This window comes from Cherax quadricarinatus, chromosome 63, assembly GCF_038502225.1.
Source record: "Cherax quadricarinatus isolate ZL_2023a chromosome 63, ASM3850222v1, whole genome shotgun sequence".
In the NCBI taxonomy this organism is placed as follows: domain Eukaryota; kingdom Metazoa; phylum Arthropoda; class Malacostraca; order Decapoda; family Parastacidae; genus Cherax; species Cherax quadricarinatus.
The window spans coordinates 735,298-755,800 of record NC_091354.1 but is presented as its reverse complement, the minus strand read 5'-3'; the positions used below and the strand labels follow the sequence as shown (position 1 = coordinate 755,800).

Genomic DNA, 20,503 nt, shown 5'->3' with positions numbered 1-20,503 from the left:
GAGCCAGGGGGCGGGTCACTACTGATCCCGGAAGCCTCACACAAAGACCTCACACTTTCCTCTGTAACTTGCAAGTTAGAGACATACAGACTGTGCCACAGTCTGATAGCTCCACTGTCTACCTCCTCCCCTAATTAAACTCACGCCGGATTCACAGGCACCGGATTCAGTAACACCGGATTCATTCACAGCAGTTTTACTAGCGTTGAACTCAATACACAGCTTCAAGAGTATACATGATAAAGGCCGAGAGTTTAGAAATCATTGATGCCCATCAATGTGGGTTAGGAGACGCTAGGTTAACATCCTTGATGTTTAAGGTGTTAAAACCAGCGAAATAACGGGATACTTCACTTTGTTACAGAAGTGTTGTGAGTTAGTACTGAGTAACACCGCTGTTACGTGACACTGTAACGCCATGTGAAGATGACAACAGCCAGCATTATTAAGAAGCAGCCCCTGACAGCTGCGTCGGCGTCTTAAGACATTTTACATCTTAGTAATGGTCATCTGACTCCTTGGCGCCCTACCCCTGCCTTGATACCCTCTCCCATTACCCTATCCTCATCTCCCACTACCACGACACACTCCCATCACTCTGTTACCACCCCAAGGCTGAAGAAGCACTTCCTAACATCCCCGTGGCTCATTCCTGCCTTCTACTTCAAGGTGCCTTGATCCTATTGAAGGATTCTTGTTCCAAGAAGCTGGAGTTATGATCCTCTACTTCGGTTCTAAGCTGATTACCTCCTATTCTCCAGAAGCTGTATGGCCCCTACTGGTCTAGCGCTTCTCATTTGTATACAGGAATGATAATGTGTTTTCAGTTGTGTATGTTGTACGTTGTGATTCTATCTCCCAAGATTCTTTCCTTTTTAAGGATGTGAGGGAGGGAGGGAAGGAGGGAGACAGGGCAGACCTAAGAAGGATGGTTTGAAGGCTTCAAACACGGAAAGGAGGCTTCAGAGAGTGGGAAGGAAGGCTTCAGAAAGAGGACGGGAAGGTTTTACAAGTTTACAGAAATGGCAGGTAGACTTCAAAGCAGAGTGGGGGAAGGTAGACTTCAGACAGAGGGCAGGAGGGCAGGTATCTCTCAGAGGGAGGGCAGGTAGGCAGATGTTCCTCAGAGGTGTAGAGCGGGTTGCTCAAGGTAAGAGGTAGGTGTCGGCCGGTGTTTACACTGACTTGCCTTCCTCTCACAAACTGAGAGGTGAACGTTACCAGTGGTGAACTCTGCTAATTGTCAGCTGTGTATAGTCGACCACAGGGAGAGGCAGGGGGACCCAGGGTAAAGTCCCTTGGGAGAGGCAGTGGAACCCCGGGTAAAGTCCCCTGGGAGAGGCAGGGGGACCCAGGGTAAAGTCCCCTGGGAGAGGCAGGGGGACCCAGGGTAAAGTCCCTTGGGAGAGGCAGGGAGGGAAGGAAACAGCAGAGAGAAGGTATTATAAAGTGGAGACAAGATTGAGACGAGAGAATATAGAGAAGAGATTAGTGGACATCGTAAGAGGAGTATCAACCATTAGAGATCAAGGTTTTATTCACTCATAACACGAGTGCCACTGACCAATGCCGTGTTTATGGTGGTTCGTTCACTCAGAGGATGAGTGCCACAGCTGTCCAATAAACTCGACTCTCAGAGTAAAATGTTTTAAAAATCTCGTCCCATTAAAGGAATTAAAACACCGAACGCAAGAAAGCATCGGAGAATCCTACAAGTGTCCAGGGAGTGTTGCTTGTTAGCGACGGCGCTCGTATTGATGATCTGCTCAAGACTCAGTTTATAAGTAGAAGGAGCCTCTCTCCCTCGTCTTAATTGGCGAATCCAAATTTCGACAATACTTAAAAAAGGCTTTTCTAATAGGTCAACCTTTCGCTCTGTGAAGAGCTTTGATACGACTTAATGAAGTTTAGTTGAGCGAAATGTTGACCCAGCAAAAGCTTGTTCTAAGTAAATAACTAGGTAAGTAAGGTAAGTAAGCAAGTAAGTAAGTCTATTAGGAACAGATACACTTAACTACAATTATCATAGTGTAAATTATCTAAGATAACCCAGAAAAAAAAATCAAAGTGACTTGTTTCCAATGGTGTCTTTGTAACCTCTATCTTTTCTTCGTCTCACATTAAGAGGGAAAACACTAAGGTTTTTCCTCTCTGCAAATTATGTAGTTAACATGGGAACAAAAACGTTAATGCTGGGAAATTATGTATCCAGAACATCGTTAGGGAAACGCTAGAACGTTATTTTCCCTCTAGACGCAACATTCTATGTATCAGTCCAGTAATTCTTTTTCTGTTGTTGTTGCAAGTGTTATATTGGTGGTAGTGGTGGTAGTGGTGGTAGTGGTGGTGGTGGTGGTGGTGGTGAGGCTGTTGGTGAAGTGGTGGTGATGGTGGTAAGTGCCTCTCCCCTGCACACAACCCCTGCTGTTTACCGCTCCCGTCAGCTTGGGGAACGGTGTTAACCAGTGCACACCCTCGTCCCTTGTTACCTCCAGTACACAGTGCCACACTGAGCCACCATCCAGCCAAGGAGTCCAATTTTCTTGAAATAAAGATTCACCTCCAGGCACTGTAATACAGTGCCTGGAGGTGGGAAGTACAGTGCCTGCTCTCTGAAGAAGGGGTGGAGAAATGTCGCGGTTTTTTAACTAGAGAGTAGACATGCCTGTGGCAAGACAGTGAGTGAGCGAGTATTATTGAAAGCGTTTCCTCTATTTCGGGTTACCCTGCCTCGGTGGGATTTAGATTTTGACACCTAAGTGGCTAGTTTAATGTGCACCTCATATCCATCCTATAGAAGGTTGTGCAACAGCATATGGATACACAAAAGACCTAAGTAAACTAGGCCTAAAAAGAGTTAACAGGAATGCATCTGGATTTATATCAACATTTCACTTATCTGTTACAAGAAAAATTAGGAAATTTGCTTAGTATATCTGGTATCTTAATTCCATTAATAAGATAATGTGGGAAGCGGCCGATACGTTAATAAATAACAATGATGCCTCGTTCCTACACTTACACCCACAGATGCCAACTATTTGGGCGGCGCCACTTATTCTGTGGGTAAACACAGTGCCATAACCCACAGAACGGGCGGGGATTGAACCCAAGTGGGCTAGTAAATTCTAAAACTTAGAGGCCATTGTTTACAATCGTTTTATTATGGTTTGTGAATCGCAACGCCATTACAGTAGTTTTTTAAACCGGACTAGACAGCTGGCACGCCACTGGTAATATCAATTCCTTCCTTGTCTCTATCGGGGCAACATTTCGCCCTCAAGAGAACGTTTTTCTTTTTATGTCGCATGTGGAGCTTTTCCCTCATAAACGTTTCTTTCTCTTCGTTTCTCTCGGTAGTATTATCAGCAGCCACAGGCCAGACTTATTAAAAGTGTGAGGCTGGGCGAAACGTTCGGGCAGGGTACCTGCTACGAAGCTTCACCTAGTAGTAAATAGGCATCCGGGTGTTAGCTTCCTTTACCCGTGCTGCCCCTGTTTGCTTTCCAGTCAATAGGTGCCTGGATGTTACCGTCCTTTAAAAAAGTGACTCCTGATCACCTAGCAGTAAATAGGTACCTTGGAACCAGTCGACTGCTAGGGATCGCATCCTGGGGGACAAGCCATTCCGCCTGGCTTTCTTGGGGTTGTCAATATCCTGGGTTAATGACTCCTAAGGGAATGATAGCAAGAAGGAGGTACTTCTTCTTCTTCTTCTTCTTCTTCTTCTTCTTCTTCTTCTTCTTCTTCTTCTTCTTCTTCTTCTTCTTCTTCTTCTTCTCTTCCCCCTCCTTTCTTCGTATTTATTTAAGAGAGTGCTGCAACAGACGACGTCTAAGAACACATAGCTGAGGGTAAAGGGAAGAGGGGAGAGGCAGAATGTTGTGAGTGAGAAGGGAGAGGGTAGCGAAGGGAACAGAGGGCAGAAGAGACAACACCGAGGGAAAACAAGAGAACACAGAAGAACGTGTCTCGCGTCGAAGTGAGAGATGAAGGGAAAGAGAGAGAGAGAGAGAGAGAGAGAGAGAGAGAGAGAGAGAGAGATAGTGCACTGAGTGTGTTCTGTGCTTCTGGATTAGGAAAAAAAGGCAAACTTATCCCTTTTATTGTGTATTTGTAATGGTGGGTGTGGTGGGCGTCTTTGTTGTTTCAGGCGGTGGGCGTGGGAGATGAGTAGTCTTAGGAGGAAGACACCCACGCCCACGGAGTGTATATACACTGCGAGGTGTGAATCTCTTGTTGTACGTACACTGAGAGTTGATTTTAATTCCCATTTTAGGTGTTAAAGTATTCTTGACTGGTGTTGGATTAGTTCCAAATCTCGGCAGGCGCAGCAGCATCCCCATAATGAGTACGAAACGAGTACGCTAAGAGACAATACAATAAGTGTCAGGGGCCCAAGACTGTTCTACTGCCTACCGGCATACATAAGGGGAATTACCAATAGACCCCAGACAGTCTTCAAGAGGGTACTGGACAGATACCTAAAGTCAGTACCTGACCAGCCAGGCTGTGGCTCGTACGTTGAAATACGTGTGACCATCGGTAATAGCCTGGTTGACCAGGCTCTGATCCCCGAGATCTGGTCATGGTCCTGGCCAAGGGGGCTTTGATCTCCGGAACAACCTCCGGGTAGACTCCAGGTAACAGGTAACCTGCTGCCTTGAAGACCCTAGTGAAGCAGGCTGGCTGCTAACGCAATTAACCAAGCAACCCACGCGCGTACAGGCGTCAAGTTCATGGTGGACCCCAGATGATTCTGGGTCCTGGCACAAACCACAAGTAACACAGACATAACACGGAGGTAACATAGACATAACACAGAGGTAACACAGACATAACACAGAGGTAACACAGACATAACACAGAGGTAACACAGACATAACACAGAGGTAACACAGACATAACACAGAGGTAACACAGACATAACACAGAGGTAACACAGACATAACACAGAGGTAACATAGACATAACACAGAGGTAACACAGACATAACACAGAGGTAACACAGACATAACACAAAGGTAACACAGACATAACACAGAGGTAACACAGACATAACACAGAGGTAACACAGACATAACACAGAGGTAACACAGACATAACACAGAGGTAACACAGACATAACACAGAGGTAACACAGACATAACACAGAGGTAACATAGACATAACACAGAGGTAACACAGACATAACACAGAGGTAACACAGACATAACACAAAGGTAACACAGACATAACACAGAGGTAACACAGACATAACACAGAGGTAACACAGACATAACACAGAGGTAACACAGACATAACACAGAGGTAACACAGACATAACACAGAGGTAACACAGACATAACACAGAGGTAACATAGACATAACACAGAGGTAACACAGACATAACACAGAGGTAACACAGACATAACACAAAGGTAACACAGACATAACACAGAGGTAACACAGACATAACACAGAGGTAACACAGACATAACACAGAGGTAACACAGACATAACACAGAGGTAACACAGACATAACACAGAGGTAACACAGACATAACACAGAGGTAACATAGACATAACACAGAGGTAACACAGACATAACACAGAGGTAACACAGACATAACACAAAGGTAACACAGACATAACACAGAGGTAACACAGACATAACACAGAGGTAACACAGACATAACACAGAGGTAACACAGACATAACACAGAGGTAACACAGACATAACACAGAGGTAACACAGACATAACACAGAGGTAACATAGACATAACACAGAGGTAACACAGACATAACACAGAGGTAACACAGACATAACACAGAGGTAACACAGACATAACACAGAAGTAACACAGACCTAACGCAAAGGTAAGTTAGCACCTGGACGCGGTATTAAATTTACGAAGGACGTTTCCCAGGTGACTTAACAGGTGTTTCCCCTAACAAGTGCAGCAGGTGTGAGAGGAACACCTGCTCACCCTAGTATAACCTTCATTATATCTGTGGGACGTAATGTTAGAATATACAGTCAACTCTTATAAAGTTAATCTAAACAGTGAGATTTTTTTAAATGCGACTGAAAAATATAGATATAAAATTATTATTATTATTATTATTATTATTATTATTATTATTATTATTATTATTATTATTATTATTATTATTATTATTACTATTATTATTATTGGAGTGTTAGCAAGGTAACATTTATGAAGGGATTCAAGGAAACCGGGTAACCGGACTTGAGTCCTGGCGGGGGTAGTACAGTGTTTGAGCCCTGAAGGAAGGGTGGAGATATGTCGCAAACCCCACCACGGGTGGGGTTAGAACCCGCGGGTTCTAACCCCACCCGTAGTATGGTTTATTTGCAATCGTGTCATTACGATTTCGCGAGTCATGTCGAGATATGTCGCAGTGTTTAAACCGTAGTGTAGACACGCCTCTAGCAAGACAGTGATGGAATGAATGATGATAAAAGTGTTTCTTCTTTCTCGGGTCACTCTGCCTAGGTGGTAAACGGCAGATATGTTAACAAAATATAATTACTATCATAACTACTATTACGATTATTATTACATTTCAGGAAATTTGCTAAACTCAGAGATCACAGATCTCCTGGGGGATTGTTAGACAGTCTGTCCAGGGATAGGGGCAGGCAGCCTCAGTTTCCAGAATCAAGTCTTATCTCACGACGGGACATCAAGGAGTGTTGTGTGAAAGCCTCACACTCTGGTCGTTTATATAAACTCTAACGTTCGTGGCTAAAAGTGCGAAATTGTTGCCCAACAGTGACTTGCTTAACACGAGACAGAAATAGCTGTGTGGGCAGGCTTTGTGGGGAATAATGAGTCGTTCCTACAAGCCAGGCGCCTGGCTACTCATAAAATAAAAATGGGGCTTGTGCGTGTAGCTGGAATTCGCTTGTTAGACTGCTGTTACATGGGGGGTAGGAGAGTTCCAGCACCACGCTTCTCCAGCTAGGGTATTGTGGGTTAGTTGTGAATTGTTCCAGCCACGGTATTGTGGGTTAGTTGTGAATTGTTTCAGCCATGGTATTGTGGGTTAGTTGTGAATTGTTCCAGCCACGGTATTGTGGGTTAGTTGTGAATTGTTTCAGCCATGGTATTGTGGGTTAGTTGTGAATTGTTCCAGCCACGGTATTGTGGGTTAGTTGTGAATTGTTTCAGCCATGGTATTGTGGGTTAGTTGTGAATTGTTTCAGCCACGGTATTGTGGGTTAGTTGTGAATTGTTCCAGCCACGGAATTGTGGGTTAGTTGTGAATTGTTCCAGCCACGGAATTGTGGGTTAGTTGTGAATTGTTTCAGCCATGGTATTGTGGGTTAGTTGTGAATTGTTCCAGCCACGGTATTGTGGGTTAGTTGTGAATTGTTTCAGCTATGGTATTGTGGGTTAGTTGTGAATTGTTCCAGCCACGGTATTGTGGGTTAGTTGTGAATTGTTTCAGCCATGGTATTGTGGGTTAGTTGTGAATTGTTCCAGCCACGGTATTGTGGGTTAGTTGTGAATTGTTCCAGCCACGGAATTGTGGGTTAGTTGTGAATTGTTCCAGCCATGGTATTGTGGCATCTATCACCAACAAGGCAATTATTTCGCGGTGGATTTCAAAACTTTAGTTCAGTAGAAGCCGAAGTTTAATGCTTTGACTTTGAGCTTCCGTCAAAGCAATTTCCTTCACACTAGTAAATCTTGACAGCTCTTTCCAGACGACTGTTCCGGGACCGGACCGCGGGGGCGGTGACCCCCGAAATCCAAGTAGACACCAGGTATACTGTAATGATGTAGGTAAACAAGATAGATTGTGATAAAATAAGAATGGTCCGAGACCAGTCCATGGACACTGACCACTTAAAGGTAACAACCAGGAGGCATTGAGATGGGATAGTGCCACCAGTAGCACCATTCCACTCTGGGCACTGTAATAGGACCTGCGGCACTCCCAGCCTTCCACTGGCACTGTGAGGGTGAGTGCCAAGGGAAGAATGCCTCTCCCCACGGCAGTAAACACGGCTGATCCTTCTTCGTGGCTCTGATAAGAGGTTTTCTTATGTCAACAAAGTTGAGAGAGGTTGGGGTGAAACACACACACACACACACACACACACACACACACACACACACACACACACACACACACACCAGTATACACAAAAAACAGCTAACAAAGAAAAGCATACGAAAAAACTCTATGAAGGGCGTGAGAGGGAGAGTTGGGGGAGTACAACGAGTGTGTTGAGCGAGTATGTAGCTCTCTCTCTCTCTCTCTCTCTCTCTCTCTCTCTTTGTTTTTTTTGTTAATCTGTTATAACTTAAGGCAAAGTGTATGTTTTCTTCATGTCAATATATATATATATATATATATATATATATATATATATATATATATATATATATATATATATTTTTTTTTATTTATTTATTATCACACCGGCCGATTCCCACCAAGGCAGGGTGGCCCGAAAAAGAAAAACTTTCACCATCATTCACTCCATCACTGTCTTGCCAGAAGGGTGCTTTACACTACAGTTTTTAAACTGCAACATTAACACCCCTCCTTCAGAGTGCAGGCACTGTACTTCCCATCTCCAGGACTCAAGTCCGGCCTGCCGGTTTCCCTGAATCCCTTCATAAATGTTACTTTGCTCACACTCCAACAGCACGTCAAGTATTAAAAACCATTTGTCTCCATTCACTCCTATCAAACACGCTCACGCATGCCTGCTGGAAGTCCAAGCCCCTCGCACACAAAACCTCCTTTACCCCCTCCCTCCAACCCTTCCTAGGCCGACCCCTACCCCGCCTTCCTTCCACTACAGACTGATATACTCTTGAAGTCATTCTGTTTCGCTCCATTCTCTCTACATGTCCGAACCACCTCAACAACCCTTCCTCAGCCCTCTGGACAACAGTTTTGGTAATCCCGCACCTCCTCCTAACTTCCAAACTACGAATTCTCTGCATTATATTCACACCACACATTGCTCTCAGACATATATATATATATATATATATATATATATATATATATATATATATATATATATATATTATCTTTCAACACACCGGCAGTATCCCACCGAGGCGGGGTGGCCCAAAAGGAAAAACGAAAGTTTCTCCTTTTACATTTAGTAATATATACAGGAGAAGGGGTTACTAGCCCTTTGCTCCCGGCATTTCAGTCGCCTCTTGCAACACGCATGGCTTACGGAGGAGGAATTCTGTTCCACTTCCCCATGGAGATAAGAGGAAATAAACAAGAACAAGAACTAGAAAGAAAATAGCAGAAAACCCAGAGGGGTGTGTATATATATGCGTGTACATGTATGTGTAGTGTGACCTAAGTGTAAGTAGAAGTAGCAAGACATACCTGAAATCTTGCATGTTTATGAGACAGACAAAAGACACCAGCAATCCTACCATCATGTAAAACAATTACAGGCTTTCGTTTTACACTCACTTGGCAGGACAGTAGTACCTCCCTGGGTGGTTGCTGTCTACCAGCCTACTACCTAGTATACGTATATATATATATATATATATATATATATATATATATATATATATATATATATATATATATATATATATATATAATATATTGTTCTGTCCTTGTGGCAGAACAAGCCACAAGGGGATGGAAGTCTTTAGCTCGAGATCTTTCACAAGCTCGTGCGTCGTCAGGAGCTATGCAATGTTGCATGACAGCAACAAATAGTAGGGGAAATTCTCTGAGGCAAAGCATAAGATATCAGTGGTAACCCATGTCACAAACATGGGCGTTACTCCCCCTCTGAAGGCCTGGTCAAGAACTGGGCCACGGGGGAGTTGCCCCGTGGAATACCCTCCAGGTAGACACAACCGTTCTAACTAGTTTTTTGGGGAAAATCTGGTTACAGTACCAACAGGTTCTTAATGATACAAGAGCACACAGAACATTTTATGACGGAAACGTTTCGCTCTCGGGACCTAAACGTGCCCATAATAATGGGTCCTAAGCGTTTGCGGATGCATCTCAAACCATAACAATGGATTCAAGGACACATGAATGTTATGGGCACACATATGTATCGCACTGGATGACAACCTGGCTGGACAGTGTGGGTTAAAATATCATATACAGTACTTACTCTAATCCTACAGGACAACCTCTAAGAGAAGTGAGTACTCCTCAACCTGGTCATCCCGCGGGCTTCTGAACACGTCCCTCATTAGTTATTATGTGTCTGATACGTCGTATGCGTTAAATCTATTACATTTATCAAGTCTATTAGTGATTCTGGGGATTATTTATCCCACGAACTGGTCTTAGATCAGGTGTTGCTGGCTGGCAAGAAAATATCTCTGGAGAACTGTTGCAAAGGTATGTGTGTTCTGAATATAAGTAGATAGTTGTGAGATTTACCTGTCATCTTACGTGTTTGTGAGAAAGATTTACCTGCCATTTTTCGTGTTTGAGAAACAGATTTACCTGCCATCTTTCGTGTTTGTGAAACAGATTTACCTGCCATTTTTCGAGTTTGAGAAACAGATTTACCTGCCATCTTACGTGTTTGTGAAACAGATTTACCTGCCATCTTACGTGTTTGTGAGAAAGATTTACCTGCCATCTTACGTGTTTGTGAGAAAGATTTACCTGCCATCTTACGTGTTTGTGAGAAAGATTTACCTGCCATCTTACGTGTTTGAGAAACAGATTTACCTGCCATCTTACGTGTTTGTGAAACAGATTTACCTGCCATCTTACGTGTTTGTGAAACAGATTTACCTGCCATCTTACGTGTTTGTGAAACAGATTTACCTGCCATCTTACGTGTTTGTGAAACAGATTTACCTGCCATCTTACGTGTTTGTGAAACAGATTTACCTGCCATCTTACGTGTTTGTGAAACAGATTTACCTGCCATCTTACGTGTTTGAGAAACAGATTTACCTGCCATCTTACGTGTTTGTGAAACAGATTTACCTGCCATCTTACGTGTTTGTGAAACAGATTTACCTGCCATCTTACGTGTTTGAGAAACAGATTTACCTGCCATCTTACGTGTTTGTGAAACAGATTTACCTGCCATCTTACGTGTTTGAGAAACAGATTTACCTGTCATCTTACGTGTTTGTGAAACAGATTTACCTGCCATCTTACGTGTTTGTGAAACAGATTTACCTGCCATCTTACGTGTTTGTGAAACAGATTTACCTGCCATCTTACGTGTTTGTGAAACAGATTTACCTGCCATCTTACGTGTTTGTGAAACAGATTTACCTGCCATCTTACGTGTTTGTGAAACAGATTTACCTGCCATCTTAACTCAGATTACCCAAAACACTGTTTTTTTTTTTTTTTTGCATTAGAATGGTTACAATTTCTTAAAATTAAGCTCTTGTAACGTACATGTGTAAGTGCGCGTTGTCAATATTCTTGTAATTTAAAAGAGTGAAGGGAAATATACAGGTGCGGGTAATGATGGGTTAGCCCACGAGGTGGTGAATGGGGTGAGTGGGGAGGATGAATGGGATGGGTAGGGGAGATGAGGGGTGAGGTGAGAGGCGGATGATGGAATTGAAGCCTCCACAGTCTCCGTTGACTGTTTTTCTTTCATGCTGCGACACATCCTTCATTCAGTTTATTACTGCGAGCCACAAGTTCTTCCTCGCCCACACTGCCGCACCAGCAGGACACACACCCCTTCAGGAAACACCCAGGCAGCACATGGAACTAAGTAAATAAAGATGGTCTCGAAACAAAACACACACAGTTTCACCAACAGGTACGAGCAGACTCTTTAAACAAGACGGAAACAGGGTCCAAGACTCAACCTTTATTATCACAAGGCGAAGTAATCTTGATCACTGTAACTGTAGTTAGTACTTGGGAAAGACAGACAGCAGAGTACAGTAGAGTCCACATTGAGGCTATCTGCTGGGAAGAACTTTCCAAATCTCTATTCATTAAGAACTATTACATATCTAGATGTGTGGGTTAAGGAGAGAGAAGCAGAAGACCTGTATAAACTCAGTCCAGTACCTCTATTACTGGGAATGTTTTGAAGTCCCTAGAACTGTACTTCTTAGAACGTAGGCGAGAAAGATACATCATAATCTACACCTGGAAGATACTGGAGGGATTGGTACCGAACCTGCACACCTGCTTATAAACAGATGAGGCTTGAAGACGGTGCAGGATACCTCCAGTGAAAGGCAAAAGAACGATGAATACACTGAGAAATAACTCAATAAGTGTGAAGGGACCACGAATCTTCAACACTCTCCCTTCATGCATAAAGGGACTCACCAACAAACCTCTAGCTATCAACAAGAGGGAACTGGACAAATTCTTCACAACAGTTCCTGATCAGCCGGGTTGTGGTGCACACGCTGGACTGCAGGAGGCGGGCACAAACAGTTTGATCGATCAGGCCAGCAACCAGGAGGCCTAGTTTGGGACAGTGCAGAGAGGGAAGTAACCTCCGGAAGCCACTACAGGTAATCAAGTGGAAACCTTCCTTAGCTTCCTAACAGCGGTGTCTCTCATATCTCTCAGTTGTATTTCTCAATGGTACAAGGAGTCACTTTCTCCGTCTTAAAGACAACTGAGACACTTATCTTCTAAGAAACTCAGGAAACACGCAACAGAAAATTCTCAGAATATTACTGAAATCCTAAAGAAAGTGAAGAGCATCACACTAGAGAGAGAGAAAGAGAGAGAGAGAGAGAGAGAGAGAGAGAGAGAGAGAGAGAGAGAGAGAGAGAGAGAGAGAGAGAGAGAGAGAGAGAGAGAGAGAGAGAGAGAGAGAGAGAGAGAGAGAGAGAGAGAGAGAGAGAGAGAGAGAGAATACGTCTCCTGATCATGGAGTCGCAAATAAGAGAAAAATGGGGAAGCCACCTTAGAGAACACCACTGAGAACCTCACAATCCAAAAACACCAAGAAACCACTCCATTGCCACTTAAACCACTTCAGTGCCAACTACACCAACAACAACAACACACCATGTACTTATATTAATAACAAGCAACTTAATGACTAGTCCAAATGAGGATCACCATCAGGCAACTTACCATTAAACACTTCAGCAATAAAGTGCCTCTTGGAACCCACTTACGAAATCTCCAACCTAGACAGACCTTCTAAGTAGACAGTGGTGACGAGAATGAACCATCACTCTAGATTACTGAGGTACTTGACACTGGCAAACTCATGAGGATTATACAGTGGAGTTGTTATTCCAGTAAGAGGTAGTTCCAGGATACTTCATGGTCGTAGGGTTTTGCATTACCATTCACAGGATGGGCATGATGTGCATAATAAGCTAGCCACTACCCTCCACAGGATGGATATGATGTGCGCAATAAACGGGTCATTACCATCCACAGGATGGATATGAGGTGCACAGTAAACTAGCCACTACCCTCCACAGGATGGATACGGATACACTGTATACCAGCCACATACGGCCAAAATTTAGTTCCAAACTAATTCCGCAACATGTACTCCTAAGTAGACATAAGAACATAAGAACACAAGAACATAAGAAAGGAGGAGCACTGCAGGAGGCCTGTTGGCCCATACTAGGCAGGTCCTTTACAATTCATCCCACTAACAAAACATTTGCCCAACCCAATTTTCAATGCTACCCAACAGTGGAAGTACCTCAACATTCTGCACACCCTTCTGCACCCTAGTCAGTTCCAAGTGCATGCAGTTACTGTACGTCACACACACACACACACACACACACACACACACACACACACACACACACACACACACACACACACACACACACACACACACACACACACACACACACACAGAGGAGACAGAAATAATGGGAAGAACAGAACGAGTCCTTGGTTCACCCAAAGGTGTAGGGAGGCAAAAACTAGGTGTACTAGAGAATGGAAAAGGTACAGAAGACAGAGAACTCAGGAAAATAAAGAAATTAGCCGAAGAGCCAGAAACGAATATGCACAGATAAGAAGGGAGGCTCAGAGACAATATGAAAATGACATAGCATCAAAAGTAAAGACTGACCCGAAGCTGTTGTACAGCCACATCAGGAGGAAAACAACAGTCAAGGACCAGGTAATCAGACTGAGGAAGGGTGATGGGGAATTCACAAGAAACGACCAAGAGGTATGTCAGGAGCTCAACACAAGATTTAAAGAGGTATTTACAGTGGAAACCAATAGGACTCCAGGAAATCAGAGCAGGGGGGCACACCAGCAAGTGCTGGATGAGGTACATATAACCAAGGAGGAGGTGAAGAAGCTGCTATGCGAACTTGACACCTCAAAGGCGGTGGGACCAGACAACATCTTTCCGTGGGTCCTTAAAGAGGGAGCAGAGATATTGTGTTAGCCATTAACAAAGATCTTCAACACATCATTTGAAACTGGGCAACTCCCTGAGGTATGGAAAATGGCAAATGTAGTCCCAGTTTTTAAAAAGGGAGACAGACATGAGGCACTAAACTACAGACCTGTATCATTAACATGTATAGTATGCAAGGTCATGGAGAAGATCATCAGGAGGAGAGTGGTGGAGCACCTGGAAAGAAACAAGTGTATAATTGACAACCAGCACGGTTTCAGGGAAGGAAAATCCTGTGTCACAAACCTACTAGAGTTTTATGACAAGGTGACAGAAGTAAGACAAGAGAGAGAGGGGTGGATCGACTGCATTTTTTTGGACTGCAAGAAGGCCTTCGACACAGTTCCTCACAAGAGGTTACTGCAAAAGCTAGAGGATCAGGCACACATAACAGGAAAGGCACTGCAATGGATCAGAGAATACCTGACAGGGAGGCAACAACGAGTCATGGTACGTGACGAGGTGTTAGAGTGGGCGCCTGTGACAAGCGGGGTTCCACAGGGGTCAGTCCTAGGACCTGTGCTGTTCTTGGTATATGTGAACGACATAACGGAAGGGATAGACTCAGAAGTGTCCTTGTTTGCAGATGATGCGAAGTTAATGAGAAGAATCAAATCGGATGAGGATCAGGCAGGACTACAAAGAGACCTGGACAGGCTACAAGCCTGGTCCAGCAACTGGCTCCTTGAATTTAACCCTGCCAAATGCAAAGTCATGAAGATTGGGGAAGGGCAAAGAAGACCGCAGACACAATATAGTTTAGATGGCCAAAGACTGCAAACCTCACTCAAGGAAAAAGATCTGGGGGTGAGTATAACACCGAGCATATCTCCTGAGGCGCACATCAATCAGATAACTGCTGCAGCATACGGGCGCCTGGCAAACCTACGGATAGCGTTCCGATACCTCAGTAAGGATTCGTTTAAGACTCCATATACCATTTACGTCAGGCCCATACTGGAGTATGCAGCACCAGTTTGGAATCCACACCTAGTCAAGCACGTCAAGAAATTAGAGAAAGTGCAAAGGTTTGCAACAAGACTAGTCCCAGAGCTACGGGGATTGTCCTACGAAGAAAGGTTGAGGGAAATCGGCCTGACGACACTGGAGGACAGGAGGGTCAGGGGAGACATGATAACGACATATGAAATACTGCACAGAATAGACAAGGTGGACAAAGACTGGATGTTCCAGAGATGGGACACAGAAACAAGAGGTCACAATTGGAAGTTGAAGACTCAGATGAATCAAAGGGATGTTAGGAAGTATTTCTTCAGTCATAGAGTAGTCAGGCCGTGGAATAGCCTAGAAAGTGACGTAGTGGAGGCGGGAACCATACATAGTTTTAAGGCGAGGTATGATAAAGCTCATGAGGCAGGGAGAGAGAGGACCTAGTAGCAATCAGCGAAGAGGCGGGGCCAGGAGCTGTGAATCGACCCCTGCAACCACAAATAGGTGAGTACACACACACACACACGAGTACAATCATGGAAGTCAGTCTTACAGGGAGACCTCAACGCTTCCCACCCCAAAATATTTGCCTGTGGACCCCAGCCAAGATATTATAAGTAAGTATATTTAGGCAGAGGTACACATAAGTACAATTATCATACATAGTAACTTATGTGTAACATACCTAAGAAAACTCCCCAAAAAGTCAAAGTAAGGGATATGACTGATAAATGAGGTCTGGAATGACGGAGAATAAAGGAAAATTGGGGGACGTGCAGAGTTAAAATATCGTAGAAGAGAATGGAGAGATAGGACAAGTTAACACAGTAATAGGAACATATCAAGAAGATGGATAAAGAGACAGAAGACAAAGAAGTAGTATAAAGTTATTTATTTTAATGAGGCTTCATACACAGGTTTATTTTTATGAGGTTTCACCCTTATAAGGTTTATTTTTACGAGGTTTAATCCATAGGTTTATTTTACGAGGTTTCATCCCCAGGGGTTTTATTTTAAGAGGTTTCACCAACAGTGGGACTTTATTATACTAGGCTTTATCCACAGTGGGCTTTATAAATCCCTTAATAAGGACTCACTGTGGGTGAAACCTCGTATATTATAGCCTCGCTGTGAGTAAAACCTCGCAAAATGAAGCCTTCCATCCTCATGCAGATAATATCGTTGCGACTATCACTTGTCTGCTGACGTCACTGACTTAACAAAAACTTACGGGTTTAGAGCTTCCTTTTGAAGGCCATAAAAACCCGGTCATTTGATCTTTACTTCTGAGAGAAATGGAATATAATCCTTTACTGGGAACGTCTGTCAAGATCGTTAATAATGATTATCGTGCTGGAATTTGTGTTGTATTTTAGCACTGTAATGTTTTTACATCGATTATCCTAGTATTGCGATGCCTGTACGACGATTCTTCTAGCATTGTGATGCCTGTACGTCACTTACCCTAACACTGCAATGCCTGTACGTCGCTTATCCTAGCACTACGATGCCTGTATGTCGCTTATAATAGCATTGCGATGCCTGTACGTCACTTACCCCAACATTGCGATGCTTGCGATGACGACTGTGACGAAGAGGATACGTTGGTTGAGCACCACATCGTTTCTGATCTCCAACACGGTACTTCCCAGCTCGGTCAGGTCTTGCGACACTTCTGACGCTACTGTCTTCCTCTCCACGGGCACTTCCAGCACTGCCGAGACTTTGGGGGGCGTGGTGATCACTTCCCGTGTGGAGGCGTGGGGGATGTAGGCCGTGGCTGTTGGGGGGAAAGGCTGTCGGCGTGTTGGAGGCTGCATGGCTGTCACTGCTGGACTAGCAGCCACCGCTTCTTGCTTCGGTAAGAGCTCCGCCTCTCCGGCCTCCGGTTGTTCTATCGCTGGGTCGTTCATGCGACTTGGAAGCTGGACAGGCTGAGAGGGAGTGGTTGTGAGGGTGGTCGTGATAGTGGTGGAAGGTGTGGTGGTGGTAGTAGTAGTAGTGGTGGAAGTGGTGGTTGGAAGTGACACCTGTTTTAAGGTGGGTTCAGGTTCTGGCTCTGGTGCTGGAGCCTCTGTTGTTCTTACGTTCTTTCTGGGTTTCTGATCCTTCTTCTTCTTCTTTCTCTCTGATCTCCTGTTTTCAGCGGCCTCTGTCTCTTCCCGCGTCACGGTACGTTCTTCCATGTGCCGTTCTTCTTCCACTAGCTGCTGAACGGTGTGATAGAAGTACATGTCGCCGATGTAATCTGTGATGAGATAGGTGATATCATCTTCCTCGACACACTGAAATTCACGATTATTGTCACTATGACAGAGACACAAGTCCTTACACCAGTAAACTTTTGCATCGAGAGTCCAATTGTGCTTCGCCATTTTCATCGCTATTTTCTTGCTGATTCCCAAAAACTCGTACATCTCAGAAGGTTCGAAACACCGTACTGCCACCTGGGTTTCATACCTACACATACACATAGTACTGCACCAGTGTAGTGCTTCCTTGCCACTCTCACTAGGCTGGGGAGATACACCCACTACACACAAGGCTACAAACACAGGCAGAATACCCCACATGTTGTCTACAGCAAGTCAACAACTCTACTTTTCCCGTAGAGAGATGACAGAGTCTCACAGTTTGTGTAGAGGGTTGGGCAGGATGTGAACAGCACTGGTGGTGGGTACAGACTGGGTTGGTGGCTGCCACACTACTGACTTGGGGTCTGGCGTGGAGGGCCAAGCCAGGGCTCAAGATGGCCCTCTCTCCTACCCTCACATTACAAGGTCACACCTATTCCCTGCAGCTCATTGGCTTGAAGAACAAATTCTCTCTAGATTATTAACCCGGAGGGTTAGTACCTGAAATAACCCAATGAAGCCACTGACATAAGACTGTCTGGCTTATTTCCACTGGAATGCTTGTACCACAAGCTTTTTCTGTTTAACCTCAACGCTACATTCGTTTTTAGCGCTTTCCTTTCACTCTAATTAACAATGATAGTAGTAGTAGTAGTAGTAGTAGTAGTAGTAGTAGTAGTAGTAGTAGTAGTAGTGGTAGTAGTAGTAGTAGTAGTAATAATAATAACAGCAATAATAATAATAATAATAATAATAATAATAATAATAATAATAATAATAATAATAATAATTATTATTATTATTATTATTATTATTATTATTATTATTATTATTTTTTTTTTTTTTTTTTTTTATTATCACACCGGCCGATTCCCACCAAGGCAGGGTGGCCCGAAAAAGAAAAACTTTCACCATCATTCACTCCATCACTGTCTTGCCAGAAGGGTGCTTTACACTACAGTTTTTAAACTGCAACATTAACACCCCTCCTTCAGAGTGCAGGCACTGTACTTCCCATCTCCAGGACTCAAGTCCGGCCTGCCGGTTTCCCTGAATCCCTTCATAAATGTTACTTTGCTCACACTCCAACAGCACGTCAAGTATTAAAAACCATTTGTCTCCATTCACTCCTATCAAACACGCTCAAGCATGCCTGCTGGAAGTCCAAGCCCCTCGCACACAAAACCTCCTTTACCCCCTCCCTCCAACCCTTCCTAGGCCGACCCCTACCCCGCCTTCCTTCCACTACAGACTGATACACTCTTGAAGTCATTCTGTTTCGCTCCATTCTCTCTACATGTCCGAACCACCTCAACAACCCTTCCTCAGCCCTCTGGACAACAGTTTTGGTAATCCCGCACCTCCTCCTAACTTCCAAACTACGAATTCTCTGCATTATATTCACACCACACATTGCCCTCAGACATGACATCTCCACTGCCTCCAGCCTTCTCCTCGCTGCAACATTCATCACCCACGCTTCACACCCATATAAGAGCGTTGGTAAAACTATACTCTCATACATTCCCCTCTTTGCCTCCAAGGACAAAGTTCTTTGTCTCCACAGACTCCTAAGTGCACCACTCACTCTTTTTCCCTCATCAATTCTATGATTCACCTCATCTTTCATAGACCCATCCGCTGACACGTCCACTCCCAAATATCTGAATACGTTCACCTCCTCCATACTCTCTCCCTCCAATCTGATATTCAATCTTTCATCACCTAATCTTTTTGTTATCCTCATAACCTTACTCTTTCCTGTATTCACCTTTAATTTTCTTCTTTTGCACACCCTACCAAATTCATCCACCAATCTCTGCAACTTCTCTTCAGAATCTCCCAAGAGCACAGTGTCATCAGCAAAGAGCAGCTGTGACAACTCCCACTTTGTGTGTGATTCTTTATCTTTTAACTCCACGCCTCTTGCCAAGACCCTCGCATTTACTTCTCTTACAACCCCATCTATAAATATATTAAACAACCACGGTGACATCACACATCCTTGTCTAAGGCCTACTTTTACTGGGAAAAAATTCCCCTCTTTCCTACATACTCTAACTTGAGCCTCACTATCCTCGTAAAAACTCTTCACTGCTTTCAGTAACCTACCTCCTACACCATACACTTGCAACATCTGCCACATTGCCCCCCTATCCACCCTGTCATACGCCTTTTCCAAATCCATAAATGCCACAAAGACCTCTTTAGCCTTATCTAAATACTGTTCACTTATATGTTTCACTGTAAACACCTGGTCCACACACCCCCTACCTTTCCTAAAGCCTCCTTGTTCATCTGCTATCCTATTCTCCGTCTTACTCTTAATTCTTTCAATTATAACTCTACCATACACTTTACCAGGTACACTCAACAGACTTATCCCCCTATAATTTTTGCACTCTCTTTTATCCCCTTTGCCTTTATACAAAGGAACTATGCATGCTCTCTGCCAATCCCTAGGTACCTTACCCTCTTCCATACATTTATTAAACAATTGCACCAACCACTCCAAAACTATATCCCCACCTGCTTTTAACATTTCTATCTTTATCCCATCAATCCCGGCTGCCTTACCCCCTTTCATTTTACCTACTGCCTCACGAACTTCCCCCACACTCACAACTGGCTCTTCCTCACTCCTACAAGATGTTATTCCTCCTTGCCCTATACACGAAATCACAGCTTCCCTATCTTCATCAACATTTAACAATTCCTCAAAATATTCCTTCCATCTTCCCAATACCTCTAACTCTCCATTTAATAACTCTCCTCTCCTATTTTTAACTGACAAATCCATTTGTTCTCTAGGCTTTC

The 20,503-nt window shown here is 43.9% G+C and overlaps 1 protein-coding gene across 1 annotated transcript in view; it reads right to left on the bottom strand.

Moving 5' to 3' along the window:
• LOC128698236 (probable serine/threonine-protein kinase irlD) overlaps positions 1-18,038 on the bottom strand; it is a 46,617-nt gene extending 28,579 nt beyond the window's left edge. The window contains exon 1 of the mRNA XM_053790398.2: positions 16,890-18,038. Within this exon, the coding sequence (XP_053646373.1) occupies positions 16,890-17,905 (1,016 nt within the window). The 5' untranslated portion in view covers positions 17,906-18,038. The remainder of the gene's footprint in view (positions 1-16,889) is intronic.
• Between the last annotated feature and the right edge of the window lie 2,465 nt (positions 18,039-20,503).